General features: G+C 36.8%; 1 protein-coding gene across 1 annotated transcript in view; it reads left to right on the forward strand.

The window, feature by feature from the left end:
• The first annotated feature begins 613 nt into the window (after positions 1-613).
• Positions 614-22,753, forward strand: part of INTS6 (integrator complex subunit 6) — a 46,838-nt gene continuing 24,698 nt past the window's right edge. The window contains exons 1-2 of the mRNA XM_009319944.1: positions 614-752; positions 20,165-20,254. Of these exons, the coding sequence (XP_009318219.1) occupies positions 633-752; positions 20,165-20,254 (210 nt within the window). The 5' untranslated portion in view covers positions 614-632. The remainder of the gene's footprint in view (positions 753-20,164; positions 20,255-22,753) is intronic.

Below are 22,753 nucleotides of genomic sequence, written 5' to 3' on the forward strand. Positions count from 1 at the left end.
CGCTGACATCAACATGGCCGACATTTTTTCCCTGTGTGGTGTGTGTGAGCAGCAATGAACTGTGGGGGATATTTATTCAAGTTGGGAGAAGTGACAGCAACTCCAAGGAGAGTTCAGCTTGGAAGGGGCGAGCGGGGGAAGGACCGACTTCAGCCCGGAGAGTCCGGACTCGGAAAGGGACGGGACTTCCCTCACCCCCGCCAGCGCGGGGGGAGGCGGACCGCGGGGCAAGGGGGCGGTGGGTCCACATGACACAGGACGGTGAACCTGTTGGAGGTTGCTTCAGAGTGCGGTCGGCTTCCATCTGGAAAGGGCTGTGGGAGAGCGGTGTCAATAGCTGTGAGGCTTGTGCATCGGTGACTTCACAGAAATTCGTCCTGTGGAACAAATCAAAAATCTTCATTTGATAGATGGGGAGCTCTGAGGTTTAAGAGGAGTACATATTTTTGGGCTTTATGGAATGACACTAAATATTAGTAACTTCCAAGGTGTTTTGTTAGCATTTGTAGTGAGCTACATGCAGCAAGGAAGGCACTCTGTAGCTTAACAGGAAAGCAAAGCTCGTATCTGGAGAATAAGTCTTCTCACGTTTCTCTTTTCAGGCTGGCTGGAAGGAAAACCATGCAACGTTTATGAATGAACTGAAAAACCTTCAAGCTGAAGGACTTACGACTCTTGGCCAGTCCCTAAGGACAGCTTTTGATTTATTAAATTTAAATAGATTAGTAACTGGCATAGACAACTATGGGCAGGTAGGTTGACTATTAATAGGTGGAAAAATTGTGAAACACAAACTTCCCAGAGATAACAATTAGCTAGTTGTCCAAAGTGGCATCTTCATGAAATACTCAATATGGGGCCTTCTTCAAAAGTAAGCAGAGCTCAGGTAGTTTGAAGAAATGCAGTTGCTGACTATAGTTTGGTACCCAACTTTTTTTTTTTAACTTCAGTTATTCCTCAGTTTTTAAACTGTGATATAGCCTCCAAGCTGACCTTCTCAGTTAAACTTTGTCTTTTTGTATCGTCTATGTTTCAGAACCTTAGCTGGTGAGCCTGGTGGGGTCATGAAAACTTTGCTTTCTCTATACAGTGCTATATAATCAATTAAGTACAGTTTGGGAGATGAGCCATTTTTCTAACAACACAGCACGTCCAAAAGTACTGAATGGAGCACAACTTCTCCAAAACCCTTTCTTTCCAATGAGTTTAGTACAACTTTTCGCTGCATACCTGTATTTTTATAAACCTGTCTGTTGCATCGGAGCCTTGAGAAGCTGTGCTTTTCTAATGTCTGTATTGCAGCTGTCCCTTTAAAGCAGGACTTCTTTTTGGGGTGGGTCAGCATTCTCTTGCTCAGTAGTATGAGTTGCTAAAAGACAGTAACTCTAGGTTAAACGTGCCTTAGGAAGTGTACCCAGTTCTTTCTGGCACTGGATCAAATCCTGGATTTTTTTCGCATGAAGGACGTTACTAGTATTGGGCAAAGTATATCGTGTATTTTTCACTTGGGATGTACTAAATTGATTCTCCCCTTTTCGTTTGTTCTTCTCATGTAATGCTCCCTCTACTATCTGAGGATTAGTTACTGCTCTTGGTATTTAACATGGGAATGTGGTTGTGAAAGTAAGTCCCCTTTCTCTCCCTCCCCTTTCCAGTCTAAGCAGAGTCTATGTGATAACATGCCATGTTTGTCTGGGAAGGAAATTTCTCTCTCTCATGTTGCATTGTATGGCTTTACCACTAGGTGATCAAGTGAGCCTAAACATTTTTAAAATACCAGTTTAGTGATCAAACAAACAAACAAAAAGTGCTAGTTCCACACGTGGTTATTTTTTTGTCTATTACCATCTGCTGTCCTCTTATACATCTGTGGGCTAATTGTTCCCATTTTCTGATGTTTTTGTTTAGTTACATGAGCTATACGAAGCTTTGTTGAACACTTACCACTGTAGGCACACACACGAAATACTTGCTCTTTCCCATTGCTACTGATAATTATAACACTGTAATTAAACCCATGTCAAATAATTTGCTGTAAGTGAACCAGCTGTGCTCAACTACTCAATCAAGTGGGCAGTTGAGTTATGACTGTTTTGACTCACTAGTAGCGTTCATTACTGCAAATAGCTGCTCTTTTGTCTGTGGAGCATTGACTTTCTTTGATCTGTTTTGATTACAAGTGTCTATCTGGGCTTGAACCCATCCTTGCTTATGCATGTTTTTTTTCTGTTCTACATGTGGAGCTGGCTGTTGAAGAGGTGTTCACATGTGCAGTCAGGTGACTAAATAGAAATTCTAACTCTTTTTAGTGTCTGCAAAAATAGATGAATATATTGCAAGTGCCGGGTCATCTGCTGCTGAAGTCACGGGTTCCCATTTTGGCTTTACTTATCAAAGTAGCGTTTTTTCATAAATCAGATCAAATTCTGGAGCACTTACCTGGTCCTTCAGCGCTCGCAGGATGAGATCCAGGGCAGTTACTTTCCTCAACTTCACATTAGCCTTTGAGCACTACGTCATGTTATCCTGTCAACTTCCTATTCATGTCTACTACCTAAAATTTGCTCAAGATAAATGGGTATTTAAATGTACACGGTATGAGAAACTTACAAATTCAGGATAATAAAAGTGATCAGAATGCTCAGTTGCATTTGAAATAGTTTTCACTCAGAATATAAAGTGCTGATTCACTTTTTTTAAAAGCAGTTACAAATATTAAGACCGTAAAATATTTGAGTAGTTTACTTAAATATAGCAGACAGATGTTTGAAGAGTGATTATCTTAGAGCGGGAGGAGAAGATAATTTTATAAAAATGCAGCATTTAGGTGACCATAGGTGTGGTATTACGTGAAGTAATAAATCTAAACTTATTAAGCTTTTCTCTGGAAAATTTCTCTGGCTTAATATCTTTTGACTATCACACTTGGTTTTTTGGTGTATTGACAAGCTTCTAAGATACTTGCTAAGATCCACTTGTTTCACACGTATGAATTGCAAAACAGATTTTTACTATACGTACAAATGACAAGACATGATACAAGCTTGATGGGACTATCTGATTGTGTCATCCAATGGTGTAATGTCTTGTCCCCTGGCTGAGTATGAACTGATTGTTTAAACGGCAGTGTGACTCACTATACTTGATTTCTTTCGAAGTAGACCAGAGTTCTCCATCAGCTGACTTCCTGAACAAGAGTGATGGCTGAACGGTCATTCTGAAATTGAGGAAAATCTCCTGCTTCGTATTTTCTTGCAACATTAATGTTCGGATTTTTAATGAGTATTTATCATATTACTTTTTCAGTAAATAACTACTGACTCAGTTGCTCGTGAAGATTGAGTTACCAAGTGTACAGCTGTATTAGCTGATCACAGTATCTCACATTCAGATCTTAAAGGGACACTGACAACACATTTAGTTTGTCAAGAACCTGGAAGAATTTTTCATAAGCTGTTTCTGATATTAATGCTATGGTATGGCTTTATAAACCCTTTGTCTTACCTAGGGTTGTTAGATCCACATTTTTTTTGAAGGTTTTTGTCAACAACAAAAGGTTTTGGAAAGTACACATAATTAAGGTTACTGTTTCTTTAATTTTTAAAGCACTTTCAGATTGATAAATTCTGTGTTATGTTGCTTGAGTCCAATAATAGTTACAGTTTTTCCCCCCCTAGTATGCTTTGTGCTGATTATGATAGCACAAGAATGAACCTTCAAATAGGGTGTCAGCTTTTAGTGTTCACTAAAAATAGTGGTCCTCTTCACGTTCTGCATTTTTATAGAATGCTTAGGAAAAAATACAGGATTTGGATGTCTTCAGGTAGAAAGCAATTTAAACACATTAAGTTCAGTAAGGGCTCACTGTCATATCACGCAAAACATTGTACTTCATTCGCCCAGTTTGCACTTAGCTAATTGACTTCTGTTTGTCGTATTTTCCCCAGTTGGGCTTCTCCATTGTTTCAGATAGTCTGAAATACCAAGCCTTTTACTAGCAGATTTTCTGTCCTCTTGGAATACGCTCCTAAATCTTACAGCTATGGCTTGTTCAGCAGTACATGTGTAGTCGCAATTTAATGGAATAGTTATGAGTGAGGCAAACATGCAGCTTGTTTACAGTTGATGGAAGGGTTAAATACTAATAGATGTGTTTCTCTTTCTGTGGAAACAGAAAATAAGAAAAATGTAGCTATTATAATACAGCAAAAATGTAAACAAATGGTTGAATCGAACCATTTATGTACTTAAATTATTTGCAGTTTGTAGTGAAGTTTCTAAGACTGAGTTCTGAATCTAAGGTAGGTAAAATGTGTACCAATGGTGTTTTGATACTCACGTGCAAAGGACCAACAACAGCACTACCAAAACTTGAATCTGATGGATATCTGAAATTGCCAGAGCTCTGATTCTCTGATACCCGATGTGTTTCACCTTGCCTATTGTTATTTGTGTAATGAAGGTCTCTTACTATTTTTTTCAGCAATATTGCACAGAATGAGGTTTGAGAGGATAAAATGTACTTATCTGAGTGGATTTCTAAGTGGTTGAGTTGATGTATCACAAGGTATTTTTCCAAATTTTTTCAGGGTGAAATTTCATTTTAATATTGCGGCTAGAAATAGTGCTTTTTAATAACATAAGCTTTTTATGATCTTTTTATCTCACTAGAGTATCTCGCACGTATTCTTCAGCATGATAATTATTACTGATGTGGTAAAACTGGCTTAGAGATGAGTTTGACTTTTAAACAAATTCGATATAACAAAAGCACATGCTAACTTAGTTGTTTTGAAACAGAAAAGCCAAGTATAATGCTTCTATAATCCAAGTGGACTTGGGATAGGTATTTTTCATTCACAGTGATGAATAAGGTGCTGTCTGGATTTAGACTGATACAACAAACGCTGTTTTGATGACTTACCAGGCTGTGCACAGTCTTGGTGAAAGCCTTTTTTTCTGCAGTGCATTTCACTTGTGTAGAAAAGCATAACTAAGAAATTTTGAAACAAACTAAAATCCAAATGGAATTCAACTGATTAAGAAAATTTTGGGAACTTAAAAATGTGCTAGGGGCTGGAAAGACCTATTTCTGCTCTGGAAGTTAGAAGGTGTCCTGCATGGAATGGCATTGTTTTTAAACACCACAGCTTTTTTCCCAAGGGTTTTATTCATACCGTCTATGACCATCAAACAATCCAATCTTAGGTTAACTGCTGTTTTATAGTTCTTTCTAAATATATGGTTAGAACCATTTGTAGCTACAGTAGCAGTATTGCTGATGTGTTCACACAGTAAAACTTATTGTTGGTCTGTAGAGATCAATATGTTTTGCCATAATGGCTTAAATACTATAGTATTCCAAATACATGTAAATAGCTTACCTAGGAGATCAAGTCTAATTGTGCTTGTAGGTACAAGTCGGCTTTGTTTTTGTCACACATTGTAGACTGACTCCTTACTTATGTGCTTATCTGTGCCTAAGATTTGCTGAGCTTAAAAAAACCTGCAACAATCACACATACGAAATATTGTCCCCTAACATGGCATACGTTATGCTTTTGCAGTGATACGTTCTGTTTTCTTTAAATTGTTGAGCAGTTTTATTTTCCAATTGGTTTTTGAGGATTGTTACTGCATTTCCTTGCTTTCAAAAGTCAAAATCGTTCAAGCATGACTTTTGTCTTGGCATTCAGGGGTCATAAACACTGCACTGGAATGGCCTGTGTTGAGCGTGCAGCCAAATTTGGAACCAAGTTTAGGTTAGCATTTCCTGCTTTGTCCTGCTGGCACGGTTGCACAGGCAATTTGCTTCTCATGTTGGTAGAGGCAGAGGTTTGCACTTCTGGAGCGGCTCTCCCATTCTCTTTTTTCCCCCCTTCCCCGACAAAACCAAACGGGAGAATTTCAGAAACTAGAAAACAGCATAGCAAGCTTAAGCATGGTAATGGCAGAAATACATGTAAGAGAGGATTTCTCATAGTCTCCTGTTTTCTGTGGAATAGAAATGGTTTTAACGTAAACCTATATGCCTGTTAATGTCAGAGATCTATATGTAAAGCGCTGGTGAAAGTCAATCTTTCTCACGTCCTACATGATGAAATTAAGCATATTGCTTCCAATTTATAGTTTTTAGGCTGTAACCTTTAAGCATGCCATCTTGTCCGCTCTGGAAATGTTTGTAATTTTTAGTTAGTTTTGTTTTATAGTATCCTTTAATGAGAGCTACGGCAGGCATTGTTGCAAGTGTTTTTTCACATTGTGAGGTAGAACTGCATGCCTTTCAGCCTTCCTAGAGCAAGAAAGTTCACTGCAAGTCTCAGTAACAATAATCACATCAGACTTAAGTGTTCTTAAAATCACTTGTCAAGTTCTAATCCAGTATATTTTTAAAGAAGAATTTAAAAGTTAAAACAAGCTTACACAAAGTATTTTTTCTGATGAAAACGGTCTCATCAATCTGTTTCACTAGCAGAAAAGATGCGAGATACTTCCTTGTGTTCTGAATATCAAATATGCTTTGACCACTTTGAATCTTTAAGTGCTCAGTATTTCAAGAAATTTGATTTGGAAGGGGCAGTGCCATAACATGTTCGTTGTGGCTTTGATTTTTAGAAGTCAAGTGAGCACAGTCATGCTGCCAAAGCTTAAGCAGATGATACAGATGTCTGTCTCTGGCTGATATTTTTGGATTCACTAAAAAGTCATCAGAGAAAGTCTGAGAACAGTTAGGAGTACCCAAATTTTATCTCTTGGCCTGACTTTCTATCTGGAACAGTTTATTTGAACAAGTCATTATAGACTCCTTGGATATACTAGCTTTCTTATTTGGGTGCTTAAAGGTACGTGTCCCATAGTTAGAAGTATTCTTGTCTTTTTGAAATGTATTTGCACTTCATCATAGCCAGTTGTCAGGGAGGCAAAGCAAATACATATAGATACAGAGCCAGGAGTTCGGTTGTCTTGTGAAGCACAGGTATTTATTTTTTTCCCCAGTATCTCCATCGTTATGTTTATTCTCTTTAAGCTTGTTTTCACTTTTCGTATTGACTAGTTACATTCAGTCTTGGATTTCTGTTGTAGACAGTCCATATCTCTGAAGCTTGAAGGGAAGAGCTGTTATTTGTGTATGTGTCTGAATTTTAATTTAACTGAGGCTTGTGTTGTTTGAGAGTCTTGCTTGCTGTTGCTTTTTTCTTGTAGTACATTCTGTATCTTTTAACAACACAGTGAGACTTTTAGTTCATAGAATATTGCCGTATCTGCATCTCGCACTTGAACGTATTAATATTTCCACTTCATGTTGTGATTTTTAGCATCATATTGTCTGGCCCTTTTTTCAAGTTGTTTTCACCTGTTGTTTATGCAGCGGATTGGAATTTCATCTAATTTGTGAGTGTTAGTATCTAGCTAATACAGAACTCTTATCAAACATCCCGTTCGCATTGCGTGATTATGGTGCTAATTTTAATTGTCCAAAGTGTAGACCAGTCTCATTTAAAGAGGAACTAATACTGCAGATAGGAGATAATGGTTATATGTGTATTTAGGATAAAACTTTTATATGTATTAAAAGATCCTTGGGGTTTTTTTAAAGTGGACTAGCCTGTAAGCCGTAAAAAATTTCTGATGATCCTGTAGTATATTTCTGTGATGTCTACGAAAGATATCACATGTTCATGAAGTATTTTCTATGTATCAGCATATTTTTACTATTATAATTCTGAATTTTGATAGCAAACAGGATTTCAGGTTCTTTATTATTGTCTGTATATTTTATTAAAAAAAAAGATGGAAGGGATGTATTTAATCACACTGGAACTGTAAAGTTGGCCCCTAATGGACTAGATTTTTAAAAAATGTATAGGCAATTTCAGTCTTACATTAATGAGAAATCAAGTATCTGTTATCTAAGCACCTGTTGTTTTCATTCTAGAGATAGTGTCTCTGCCTCAGTTAATTGATTTGCCCTAGCATACATAAATCTACACTCCACTATAGATTTAAGCCTAAATTTTTCCAGTGGGGAAACTAGGTTAGTGCCTACAGCTGAATTAAAATAGACAGGTAAGAAGTTGCTGGCTGCAAGATATGATACTAACCTTAGTCAGGAACCTTGAATGACTATGATTGATTGGGACACTGAATAGATAAGACTTCTGGTTTTATGAGAGGACAAGAGGAGTTATCAAAATCTGATCCTACTCTAGTTATTCTAATATGGGTGGTAAGTGTGGCTCTTGCAGCACTGCAGTGGTAGATAACTAGAATAGCAGATAAATAAGTGTTGATTGTATCTAACATGGTTCCATGGCTTTAACATCAGAGGTCTTTTAGAAGACTGATGTAGCAGGAACTGCAGTGCAGATGAGGTCTCTCGTATGGGGTTTTGACAATGATTCAGGGACGTACGTATTGAAAATAATGCTTAATGTCCTGTTATTGACTTGGCCAGGAAACTTGAATGTGAATAATGACATTTGGTGTCTGCTCAGTGTGGCCACTCCCATTTCCTTTAATTTATAGGGGGTTTTTTCTATCTACATGTAATTGCTGCTGCTTGTGGAGAGCAGGGTATTAACCTGATTTCATCCAATAATAACGTTTGAGGATAAATTACCTGAATACACTGTGCATTTTGTCAATGTCTCCTTGAGCCACAAAGTTACATTGAACAAATCCAGAATATTTGTCGTTGGAATCAATTTAGGGCACTGACATTCTTTTTTAATGCTCAGCATACAGAATATGAGCGACAAGTGGCCATCTCTTTCTTCCATCAGCATGCCCCGCCCTGCGGCTTTGAATCCCAGGATGCTGACTTGATTGTATGCATCACTATATGTAAGACATATCCAGCCTAGCTGCCTGCTCTACTCCTGAATTTATGGCCTCTCATGTGCTCATAGTTGTGCCAAACTTGAAGCAAGTTGTGAGTGTGACTTCGTGTAGTAAAATAAATCAGTGATTGATTCAGATCCTTAATAAGCTGGACCATGAACTGTAGTGGTTCAGAATCTGTTTTAAAACAGCTATGTTGCTCCTGCTGTAGTGGTGATAAACTCTGGGAGAGAGTTGGGGAGTCTTGGGGCAGTTATTCAGAAGAATTGCCTTATGTTCGTGAATCAATAAGCTACTTTCAGTCAGCTTGTCAGTACTCTGGATTAATAACCCCCAAAAAGGTAGGGAGAATTTTGTATACAACTCTCTCTTTGGCTTTTTCCCCTTGTGGTCTTGGTTTTTTTTTTGGTGTTTTCCCTACTCAGTGTGCTGGCAACTGTGAAATTCATTACCCTTCTCCAGTATATGGAGAACAGAGGCCTGGCTTAGCACTGTGAGTTTCACTGACTGAGCCAGGGCCAGCTATGTAAAGTCATCGCTGTGAAGCAGAAAGGCTGCAGTAATTAGGGACTTGATCCGGGGCTTGACAAGGTCAATTATTTTTGGAATAAAACATTCAGAAATATTTTTAGGAAATATGACCAAAATCATCTTTAAACCTGGATTCTTTGGGGCTGACTTTAAAGTTATGTTTGGTATGGATCATTTTACCTTTTTTTTTTAAGTTTTAAAAACTCAAATATAACCTGTTTTTAGCAGCTTGCCTTTACTATATTCAGTCAAATAACTTTGAAAACCACCAGGATTTGTTGGTTGATTTATCCAATTTCAGATGATTCCAGTAGCGATTCATTTACTACTCTGTAACTAACTGATAAGATGCATCTTTTTTTAAGGGACAGTTTCCATTACCTTAAAAATAAGGTACAAGTTGTGATCACAGTTGCTTTGCTGCTTATATATTTCAATTAATTTAATGTAAGGAAAAGTTAAAATTCTTCCCTTTTGGGGATTATCGTATATCTGTCACATCAGTGCTTACATGTTTCAAATGTTTAATGGCTTTTTGTTCTTCTTCATTTCAATGCTGTTCTTCACTGTTCAGTTGCTGGAATTCACAGTATATGAAGTCCATTCTATGGGTTGGGGTTTTTTTTTTGAGAATGTCACATAATAAGTAATTGTCATAAATTGTGAAACATTCAAGGACTGAATTGTTTTTGAAACTTACCAAGGACCTCATCTAAATTGGAGCACTTAGAAGTTAATCAAGAAGTTATCACTTATATAATATGTTATTTAGAACTCAATTAAATTTGTTCTTACATGAAAGAAACAGGACAAACCTTTATACTAAACTGGCATTTTTGAAACTGTCACTTAGTAATGTTGGGAATTCTGTGATTTAGGCACATGAAGACATCAGCGTATCTTGGGATTTTAAGTTTGATGTCTTAGTAAATCCTACCATGTATTCATCATTCCTTTATTGTTCAATATGAACATAGTCTAAAAATGCTTCCTTGACAAACATCCCGTCTGTTTTCACATGTGCACTATTTAATATGGAGATTTTATATTCCAAAATGATCATCTCTTGCATTGAATCTCCTTTTCGGGATGCTTTGGGTTGCTTTTTTGGTTTTCTTGCTGTCAGTTTTGGTTTTGTTCTTAACACAAACTTTTCGAGTAGAATTCCAAAATGACTAAAGTTGCACAATTAAATAGTCTTTAAGCAGTACATTTAGTGCCAGACATGGGAACTCAGAACATGTAAAGTTATGAGCATCTATAAAAATGATATTGAGCACAGAGAATTTTTTTGTTGCACGTTTGGAGATGGATATGCAATGAAATCATTGCCTATAGAACTCAAACTTGCAAGCTCAGGCAAAGCAAGCAGCTGATATGCTTAAATATATTTCTATGTTTTGTTTTGGTTTTTTTTGGACAAAGGGTTTGGCGTCTCTTTTCTTAAGCAATTCAGTAGCTGTTTTGTCTCTGTAGTATTTTTAATTATAGTAAGTGATATCTGACTGGATCTTTGATTTTTGTTGTAGGGCCTCCAGACTGGGAAGGAAAAGTATTGAATTGAATTGAAGCCATAAATGGTTATTTTTTAAAAAGATTTAAAAATGCTTAGGAGCAAATACCAAAGAACAAATGACTTTTTCATCCCATTTATTTTCCTAGATACCTTAAATTTCCTTTTCTTAAGTGGAACTTTTGTAGCTTATGTTATGGACATAGCGGTTGTTTCAAGAATGCTCCCTTCGTTCATGTATTTGGTAACTGGTGTGCTGAGGAGTTTAATTTCTGGCCCGGCTTTAGGAAAAGTCTGCTGTTGCACTTGTGGTCTGCTTTGAAAACTTTTTGCTAACTGTTTCTTTTTTTTTTTTTTTTTTAACCTGCAACTTATTTGTTCCAGTCACCCGAAATACAGAAAGCTTCAGTCGTACCACCGAATCAATGTCCTAACTGCGTGTGCAAAAATGGTTTTATCTACTGCTAATCTGTAGTGCCAGTAAGGGATGAAGCAAAAGCCATGTAACTGCCTTGTAATTCTCCATAGACATTCCAAATAAGAAACTGTGATTAGTGCATGTCTTGGGCATTGGAGTAACTCTTAAGCATTTGTAATGTAGTTAACTAAAGAATTGTCTAGGACATGAAAAATTGCTTTGCCTATAATAACCTTGCTGTAGCCTATAGGGAAGGACAGCTGTACATGGCTGAATTCAGGTTTTGGAAGCTCCTCACCTCATGGAGGAAAGCTCTTTTGTGGTAGCCATCCTTACTGCAAAATCGTTGCCATTGATATCCTGACTTTGAGTGTGAATAAGTGCAGGAGAAATGACTTCTTGAACAACATTTTCCATTTCCTTGGGGGAAAAGATGGTGAGTTAATGGAAGCATGAGTTCAGACCTTGATAAATTCTAGTAGACTTTCTTAAAACTGTGTTTTTAAGGTCTTTTCCAAAAGGTAAAATCATTTGAGATAGTATTTTATCTTTTAGCTTCAAAAGGAAAGGGAGTGTGTGGAATACAGCTGAATGTTTGTGGCTGAGCCTTCTAAAAGATGGGCAATAAGCAGCAAAAAAGGGGAGAAGTGGGATGATAGTATGTGCTGTCCCTGATGTCAGAAACCATGAACTAACTGTTGGATTAAATATGGAGTTAGATCGAGAGATTAGGGCTCAGTGACTGATTACTTCTTATTTGTACTTACACAATCATTTAGGGTTTTTTAGGTGTACACAGTTTTAGAAAAGAAGTGTTTACCTGTTTGTATGTATTCTGAGATAGTATTCAAACAAAGCGTGCCTCATGTTTATCTCGTTACTCCATCACCTCATACAAGGATAGATGTTATTAACTTGTGCCCCCTCTGCTGGCTAGTTTTCCAATTACATAAACTTGTATTTTCACTTTGTATGTGAGGTACTCTCTGATATGCTATTTTGGCCAAACGTCAATTTATAAAAGTCCCTTTTATGGGGGTAAAACGACAATGAAAACCACGTGAGTCCTGATTTATGAGAGTCAGTGGTGGTGTTGAGAGTTGTTTTTTTCATAGTGCATAGTTATTGTTATGGGCTCAGTCAAGACTCCTTCAGCATTTGTCAAACTTGTTTCTTTCCCTCATCCCTCAGTCAAAGAGATCTGGTGTTTTTACCTATCCTGTGTGTGTATATTGTTTCATATACAGAGCAACTAGATCTTTATGGTTCTCGGGACTATGGAGGACTACACTTTGAGCTTCTAAAACCTGCTACTATCATCTGCATTTCTGATAATAGTCACTTTCCCTTCAAGATGTGGAGCTCTCTTCTTTTGGGTATAGTAAGGGGCTCTCTCAAATTACCTTTAGCGGGTGATTAATTTACCTGTGTTCTTCCTAAAACCTGTCTTTGAGGGTGAGATAGTATTCCCAGCTGTCTAGCATGAAGGGGAGGTAGAGCATAAGTCCTCCCATCTTGGATACTGCAGGGAGAGCTAAAAGGTTTCAGTGTTATGACAGAGAAGGCATGTCCGCGCTGCAGATGTTTGTGGACTAGAGCTAATGGTAAGAATCTTCCTGCTGTCCTGCAGCCCTTTCAGAAGAACACTGGGCATTTTTTCTTGGTGGTCGTGTAATTCCTGGAATAGTGTTTCATTAGGTTGTTTCGTGATATACCGATCTGGCGTCTATCTTTGCCATTAACCAGGCATCAAGGGAGATTTCTGTTTTATATTAAAATTTCTTTTATGACTTAAACTTCATAACAGACTTCAAAACACTTATATCCTGTGTAAAACTCAGTGGTTAGTGTAGCTTTCATTGAACTTTCTTCTGAGGCTTCTGAAAGTGATCTTGAAGTATATCCGCTGTACAAATATCTGATCATCTACTAGTAAGACAGAATTGCTACTGCTGCAAAACTGCATTATCTATTGAATAATCAACAGCATCAAGAGAATATATAAAAATCTTAGACAGCAAAACAGAGACGAGTTAGCAACTTTCTTTGTGCACGAAGCCTGGCTTGTCGGAGATCTTAATCCCGTACAGAATTCCAGTATGTTCTTCAGCTCTTCCTCATTCAGCCTGAAATCACGGAAGTCTCTCTGACACTTAAGTGGTTCCTGTTTGTGGGGTCAGTTTCTATTCTAAAACAGCCATAACAAACTTGAATATGGTTTCAAAGCTGTTTTTATCATGCAGGCTCAGTCACTTAGGTAACACCATGATGCAGTTCAGAGGTGCTGTGCTTTTCAGTCTGGCCACAGAATCATGGAGCTCTTGTGGCATATCCTTGTGAGAAGTCAGATTTATCAAAGCTAATGTTGTGGTAGAACCCGACTGCCCTTCTTGCTCATTTTTCCCCCCAGCGTATTATTCCTTGCATTCTGATAGATCACGGTCTTTCAGAATGTGTTTGTGCTAAGTATTAATTAGGTGATATGCAGTATAGCTTCATCTGGAAAAGCTTCCATTTAAAGCCATTTTGCTTCTTATCAAGTAGTAGGAAAGAATTTACTAATCTACTGAAGCAGAAAGCTTATTCATTCCTGAGTACTATAGTGTGTACATATATATGCATGGTCATGGTGCATGTCTACATACATTTGAAAAAAATCTTAAGGGCAAAGTAGTTTTTGTGAAGAGTTATATTGCCAGTTATGAATTCACTAAAATACTACTATGATGTCAGTGTATTCAACTATGTTTGTGACTTGGGAAACAATTGTGCGAATGCATAAAATACAGTTGATTCTATAGGTCTTCACAACTATATTGATTGGTTCTGCAGGGATAATAGAAAATAGTCAAAGTTGCTGAAAATGTGAGTGGGACCAGTAAGAAGTTGCACAAGATGCTACAGTTCCTATGTAGCTGACTATCAGAGCGTAAAGCAGCTGTTGAATACCTCTGTGTACTTGACTGATAGTGTTCTGCCTTGAGCAATGAAGGGGAAAGTCTCTAATTAATGTTAAATTAATGTTTTAGACATTTCATGATTTTGCTAAAGCGTAACTGAAGCTCCTAAGATATAAAAAGTGAAAACTATGATGGATTTGGACCATCTGTTTTAGTTTATTGAAATTCAAGCTCAGTGTTTTGGTATTTTTTAATCTGTTATCAGTTTAAAAAAAAGCAGCTTTAAAGCTAATAATTTTGCCATCGTTCTGACTTCTAGATTTAATTTTAAACTATTGTTTTTGAACAATGGTTGTTCACAGATTCTCATGAGCATTTATGAGAATCTTGACCTTTTAAATTCTAAAAAACATGATTGAATCGAAAAAACTGATAGTGCACTTTTGTATTTCCTGGTCAGATGACTAAATTTACTGGCAGTTAGGGCTGATACTTCTGAAAATAAAAAGGCTCTGCTGAGATAACATAATGTATGATGGCTGTGCAGTACAACTTCTGTTAAATTTTGTGATTTACTGAAATGAAAGCGTACCTTTTAGACATTTGATCGTGATCTGAAAATGAGTTTTCTTCCAGTGATTAGCAATGTGTTCTGTTAAAAAATACACACTTTATTTCAGTTTACATTTATTTTCAACTTTCAGCCTTTCTTGGGCATGAAGCTTTCATGTTACTAGATACTTACTTCTTTTTATAGTAGTTGCTTGTTGAACATGTCTTTTTTAGTCTCTGACTTGGCGTTTTTTTGGTCATGTTTCTACCTCAGCTATTTAAGTTTCTCAACACTTCTGAGACTGAAATTAGTATTTAAATGTGTGCATTGAGATAACAGTAGTCTTAAATCAATTTTCTGTTACTGCATGTGTAATATTGTATACTTGGACATCTAAAGGTCACAATAGCTCTTGAATTGCTTTACTTGTACACTTTGAAGAAGAAAAAAAAATAATCCATGAATGTATTAATCAGTCATGCTGAAACTGGTTGCTAAGCTTACTTGCCTATGAAAGTGAATTCTTAGTTTTGAGAGTTTTAACCAGACAATAATGTGTCTTGATAATTTGATACACTTCTGGCTCGATCTGAGGCTCCCTCTCAGAACATCACGCAAGCTGGGGTGGGCTGGCTGTGCCTCTTACTGTGACCCTGTCTGAGTGGTGTGGAGCTCGGTGGTGCTCACAGCTCTGTATTTGTTCTGTATTATCTGAGCACAGAATTACTTCAGCTGGAGACTGAAGAAATGGCAACCAATGTAACTGAGTTGCTTTGTGATTTGGAACAACTAGTCGTGAAGCTGTCAAATTGTTCAAAAGAATGCCTGTTGTGTAACAGATAAGTTAGTTTTAAGGCTTTGAATCTCTTGCTTATTCCGTTTTAGCCTAGCAAGCTTGCAAGATTGCCCTGGTATTGATGCTGATGTTTAAATAACTTTCTTCCAAAAAGAGGTGTGTGGGGTTTTTTGTCTCCTTGGTGCATATCTGCCCTTGAAAATGCAGTTTGTAGGTGAATGAAAAAACCCTCTTGTAGCACATTGCAATACTTTGGCTGATCATCCTTTTCAACTACATTAAAACCTTAGGTGCTTCTTCCTTAGTACTTTTTTTTACCACTGCTAGGGACCTTAGAAGGAAAAAGGGAATAAGGAAAAGAATTTGCAGTCAGAATGACTCAACAAGCTATTTGGACTGAAAAGGATACCAAATGAGCCAATTTGCCTACATGATGCAATTAGCTGAAGTCCCAGTGGGAGCTAGTTGCCACTGAATTTTCAGCTAGAAAAATAAGTAATATTTAGTTTTGAAGCTGTCAAATTGTTCAAAAGAATGCGTGTTGTGTAACAGATAAGTTAGTTTTAAGGCTTTGAATCTCTTGCTTATTCCGTTTTAGCCTAGCAAGCTTGCAAGATTGCCCTGGTATTGATGCTGATGTTTAAATAACTTTCTTCCAAAAAGAGGTGTGTGGGGTTTTTTGTCTCCTTGGTGCATATCTGCCCTTGAAAATGCAGTTTGTAGGTGAATGAAAAAACCCTCTTGTAGCACATTGCAATACTTTGGCTGATCATCCTTTTCAACTACATTAAAACCTTAGGTGCTTCTTCCTTAGTACTTTTTTTTACCACTGCTAGGGACCTCAGAAGGAAAAGTGTATTATGGAAAAGAATTTGCAGTCAGATGACTCTAGCAGCTATTTGGACTGAAAAGGATACCAAATGAGCCAATTTGCCTACATGATGCAATTAGCTGAAGTCCCAGTGGGAGCTAGTTGCCACTGAATTTTCAGCTAGAAAAATAAGTAATATTTAGTTTTTCCAAAATACTTTTTAATAAGCAAATCTATTTAAAAATAAGAGTTTAAAATAAAACTTGAAAATACTTTTCAATTTACTGTAGCCTGAGTAGTAAATAGGGATTCAGACTGCCACAGTTTAAATATAGCAGTTGAGCTTCTAGACTCTAAAATGTTTATCCACTATCAGTGGTTATAATCTGCCTGAAAACAGATAACACAAGAACAGAAGTATCTTTGCTTGTATGCTTGTTAGAATAGGCCTATATAATGCTAGCTTAAATTGTGAGAGGTGCCCTTATGTTTTCCAAGGTATTGGTACTGAGGCAGAGTTGATCTTTACCCTACTTACTTTAAGAATTCAGGGTTTCACACTTTCTGTCTTTGACTTTCCTGTGTGGGAATGTAAGATGATACTAAAATTAGCTGCTGGATTATTTTCCTTTTGAAACGAACAAAACCTCATGGTGATTAGTTAGTTGTCAGAGTAAGTTGTAAACAGGCTTATTATTTACACCTTGGTATGCTGAGCTGATTTCCAGTGCATTTCAGCATACCTGTAAGCTGCCAAAGAGCTGGTAATGTATGCTCTGTCACTCACTGTTTGACTGCATAACTAAAATAATTGAGCTGTGCCGAACTGATTTCATATGCATTCACAGTCAATGGTGTTGCTATGTATTTTGAAGAATATGATATTTCTAATACGTATAAACTTAGTGTTTTATTTTAATAGTATAGTTCTAAAGGAAGAGCAATAGAAAATAATTGATTAGATTGAAATGAAGTTCTGAAATGGTAATTGACAAAACTGCTGCAATTTATTTTAGAAAATTGGTAAGCGTAAGTCTTCTGGAATTTCATTTTGCCAAATTTACTAAAACATTTCTGAGTTTTGAGAGCTTATTTATATAAGAGGGTTTTTTGTTTTTTGTGGTTTTTTTAGGAATACCTGACTTAATACTGGTTTTGTATGGTTTCATATAGCTAAGGCGAGGAGTAGGGTCAGAAGAATCAGTGGTGTTCTTCAAGAATTAATGACATGGAAATTTTTAGTCAAAAATAGTAAACCTCAATAACAGACGCTTTATCTGAAATTCTTCCTTGATATATTCTATGTTTCTGCTCCTTTAGGTGGAATGTAGATACTCATTTCATGTTTCTAAATTGCATGGAGCTGTGAACCTAAGTGCAGCTAAGTGAACTCAGCTCTGTTCACTTGTCTTTAAATAATTCAGTGGTGAATTGTGTACTCTGTGACTTGATTTCATAAATTCTTTCTAGAAAGAATAATATTTATAGCTGTATTGATGAGCTGATGAACTCAAGATTACTGTATTTTCACATCTAGCTAGTGAAGAAGAGATTTCAAGGAGAAACTTTCCCTTATTACTTACAGGTGTGAAGTATTCTGCAACAGTGCACTGCTAGTGTTTCCTGTTATCCTGTAGATGATACATGTGGAAATATGAGTTACTTTGTCTTTGGGGTCAGAGATACTCAAATCAGTCATTACTCTGGCTACAAATGAATGTTGTTCTGGTAAAAAGAGATTCTTGCTTTTGTAAATATGTTGCTATATGAGTTGATTCTTGACTTAGTATGTCAGTGATCATCCATTGTACAGGTGAAATGCTTGTGAAATTATAAAAGATAGACTGAGGAGAAGTCATTTCTCCCTCAGGCGTTTTTCCTAGGGGGGCTCAAGCTTAGAATCTCGTTTCCTTATAATTTCGTAATCATTCTGAGCCCACAGTGTTTAAATTAAAGGCTTAAATTTTAGATGGGTAAAATTTATAGTTGAGGTACACAAAAGTGTTTAAGATAATGAGGATATCTGGATAATGGGGTTGTCAGAGACTAAATTTTTAATACTTACATTTCAAATTGGACCAGAATATTGACCTAAAGAGTATTGGTTATGACATTCTAAATCTAAAATCTTGTTATTTTTATTAATTGACAATTTATTTTTACAATCATTTATTAGCAATAGGATTAAAATATTTTTGTGTTCAGTATTCATGAGAACAATATCCTTTTCCTCTAGTTAGAAACCCTGCTTTCAATATTATTTCAGTGCAACGTAATTAGCTTCCAGCTGATGTTTTGCAGTTGTGGTGAACTACTAGTTGGCAGAATAACATATCATAACTGTTCTCCAGAATTAAATAAGGCTAAATATTCTTAGGAAATTATTTTAATTAAAATTGATTGTAATTTGAGAGTCCTTAAATTCTTTTGAGTAATTGTTTAAATTGGATTATGAACTAGTTTAGCTTTCGTGAGAGAGATTGATCTTCACAGTTTAATTTTATTTTTGCATATTTTTTGTCTGTAGTAATGGTATGCTGTTTTAAAAGAAAATTTTAGGATTTTCACTAAGGTTTGAGAAAATATTGAGCAAATAACTTTTTAATTTTTCTGTTGGCATATAGCAAATTGATCACTGTAAATGTGGTGTTGCCACTTCAAACTTGACACCCCTCACCAAATATATTTCAAATTGTTAGGTAATATTTTTGTTCTAAGCACACAATCAGTAGATGATCCTTTATATTAAATGCGTTCCAAAAAATGGACTTAAAAGGTGGTCTTCTTAAAACCTATTAGTTCTCCCTCCATATTTTTAAGAGTAAATTATCAGCCTTCATGAGATAGTTTGTCTTTATAAGCAGAACTAGGCTGTGGGTCTAGTTGTATTTTTCTTTATTGTTTTCTGAAGAAGAAAAATGAGGCCTTATGCTTGGCCATAGCAGGAGAGTGGGACCCACTAAACAAAAGCTTGTGGTGGCTTTTATCCAGTCCTTTATCTATCTAACCCCAGCTAGAGTGGAATGTGCTACCTGGGCTTGGAGTTGCCAAGTGCGTGTATTACTTTGGGATCCTCTTTTTCAGGAGGGACGGAAGGCTCCTAGCATACTGGCAGTAGGAAAAGGAAGTGCCAATAGCAAACCAAGTTTTTTGTTACCGCTGAACTAGTTGAATGTCTTGGTGCGATCACAGAATTTCTTACCTTGTATATGTTTCTATCTTAAATGATTCGTATAGAAATTTTATCTTTTTTTCAAGTATTTGTTTCTGAAGTAAGTTTTGCATGCATGGTTGAACCACCTTGGTCAAAACATAACTGGTACTATTCATGTCAGAGTTTTCCTTAATACATAGAGTATTAGTTCTTAACCTGGAGATCATGATCACGAGGTATTATGCAAACGCTTTAGTTGGTCACACAGTAATTAAATCACACATAAAATCAACCCTGGAATATGGGGAATTGGAAGTGTGTCTGGTTTGAAGAGACAGTTGCTCCTCTAAACAGCTGCTAGTTTGTCAGAATACTGCAGTACATATTGTTCTTGAAGTCCTATGTTAACCATTTTTGCCATATTTTTGTATGCATTTATTGAATACAGATATACTAAGTGTGTAGCTTTACATGGCCTAACTGCAAAAACTCTCAAAAACCCATAGCGCTGTGCTATATAGTACATGAGAATAAATACCTCAGTCATCATTGTTTTGTCGGTAGGTTATCAGTGGCCGTTTAATGACTGAACAGAAGCCTGTGAATTTGTTACAGCATTTTAAATGAAATTGCTTTTTTCCCCTTAGGGACGAAACCCCTTTTTTCTGGAGCCAGCAATAATTATAACAGTTACTGATGGAAGTAAATTGACGACTACCAGTGGGATACAGGAGGAGGTAAGATCTGACCTCTGTTTACAATGATGTGTACTAAATGTTGTGTTAGAATACTGTTTACAGTAGGAGCATAAATGACTCCTCAAAAGTATGCTCATTAATAGCTTAAACTTGCATGTGTTTTACTTTTAATTTGAGGTAATTTTATGTAATAGTACTACAAAAATCTGAATAGCTCTCCTTCCTTATCACACATGACAGAAGCATATAGTACAACTGTTGGTCTGTTTAGTAGACTTAGTTTGCTATTTCTATCCAGGGAGTTCATAGCTTTTCAAATATGTCAGCAGAAGAAATTGGTTTCTGTAAAGCATGTATGTGTTTAACTGGTCTAGATATAAATTCTTTATGCATAGACCCAAATTAACGTAGTGATTTCCCAAGGGACGTGGCCACTAGGGAGTATGTGAAATATGTACTTCTTTCACACTGGGCTCTTAAAGTGATTATAATCAAATCAGTAGTGTTCTTATAATCCAAGATAAGGGCTGAAGAAATGTATTTCAAATTAAATCTGTAGAGCAGTTTAAAACACCAGATCTTAATATACTGGAGTACCTGCTCAGACATCTGGCAGACTCAGAGCTATAGCAAATGCTGAGGCACTGAACTGTTTTAACTTACTGGCCGTTTTGAATTCTTTCCTTAAAAAGATGGAAGAGGTCACTAGGGATAGCGTTGGTCTGGCCAGCTCAATGCCCATTCCATGCAGTAGTAAAAAAAACAAACAACAAAAAGAAATCCCTAAGTTCATTCCCTTTTCAGGGAAAAGGTTAATATCCAAAGGTCTATCCTAAAGCTTAAGGGAAGGATTCAGACTTTTCCATGTGGTACACCACATTTGACTATGCAGATTAACTTGTCATACATCGCTGTTCATTAGTTACTCGAATTTCTCCTAATACTCTATTGTATCACATTCTTACAGCACTTACAGAAGTTTTTTGTATGGAAAGTGGTATTTGAGTGTTTTTGTAATGTATCTGACTTAGAGGAAGAAAGTTGAATGACCTCATAATTCTATGTGGACTACTAACAAATAGCCATAGCCAGTAACTGAAAGGGAATGCCTGGATCCGTGATACCAAGTAGGTTGTCTCTATAAAACCTCACTTTCATCATATTTTTTTACCCAATAAGCTATTTTTCAGCTTAATTCAGTGATTGATTGGGTGTGGTCCAAAATACTGAATAGAATAGCAGCCTCATATTTACAGTGATTGTCAGTGAGCAAGTGTTAATTAAACAGAGGATAGTGTGACACTTTTAGAGCCTTCTACAACATTTAGTGCTGTTGGCAGAATACTGTTTTGTTGGAGTTTTTTAAGAGCTAATTGGGTAATCACTTAGCTGTGTAAGTCCTGTCTTGATGAGAAGCAACTTCTCTGCTGACAGATGACTAACTTGTAAGATCTGACGTTGACATTCTGGAGTGAGGGACACCAAGTTGCTCAGGGGGTGAAGCAAATGACATATGGGTAAGTGGCTGAGAACTGGGTTTGTTCAGCCTTTAGAAGAGAAACCTGTGGGGGTGGGGGGTGTCTTACCACCATCTGCAACAACTTAATGGAGGAGGGAACCTGGCTTTTCTTGGAGTTGCACAGGGATGAGATGAGAGGCAACAGCTGCAAATCGTACCTTGGGAAATTCTGATCGGATATCAAGAAAAATTTTAACTGTGTGGGTGATTGAACACTGGCATAGGTTGTCCAGTGGTTGAGATCTCCATTATTGGAGATGCTCAAAACTGAGTTGGACAAGGCCCTGAGCAATCAGAAGGCTCTGGGCTGTATAACCTTTACATGTCCTTTCTAATGTACGCAGTTCTATGATTCTGCATGACATTTCCTTTCATCTTGTTCATTTATCCAAAATGATTTAGGTAAGAAAGCTCTATTGGCTGTCATGAGCTCTTTCTCTTATGGCAGGAGCTAGGATTTTTTATAGCCAGCAAGTTTTTTGTGTTCATTTTTCCGTCATTTTTCCGTCATTTTTCCGTCATTTTTCCGTCATTTTTCCCCTTAGTCTTCACAAGAAGACATCTTCTTACAGTCAGGCAACCATTTGGTCACACATTCACATCTTTAAATTGTTGTAACTTATGTTGAGGAAATGGGTTTTCTGATGGCTGCTTTAATCAACTAAATTTAGGCTTGGCTCATGGGTGGTGCTGACTGATAAGTGTGCAGTACGCCCAGAGTTTTAGTGTCATGGTTGTGACGTTGGGCCAAATTTGACACATGATTTGATGATTGTTAAACTACATTATAGAGATGCAGAATCTGCTCTACTAATGATAGTGAACTAATGATTTCTTGGTAAGTGAGCAAATTTAAAGGCATTTCCTTCTGGAGGAACTGAAAGTGACCACTGCTCTTACTTCCTGCAAGACAAAATGCAAGTTTCTTTGAGTGCTCTTCCATATGTATTTACAGGGTATATATTTCATACCCAGCAATGGATGTGATTTTTTTTTTTCTCTTTTGCCATAGCTGTACT

The sequence above is a fragment of the Pygoscelis adeliae genome, unplaced genomic scaffold (assembly GCF_000699105.1).
Source record: "Pygoscelis adeliae isolate BGI_AS28 unplaced genomic scaffold, ASM69910v1 Scaffold32, whole genome shotgun sequence".
Classification (NCBI taxonomy): Eukaryota; Metazoa; Chordata; class Aves; order Sphenisciformes; family Spheniscidae; genus Pygoscelis; species Pygoscelis adeliae.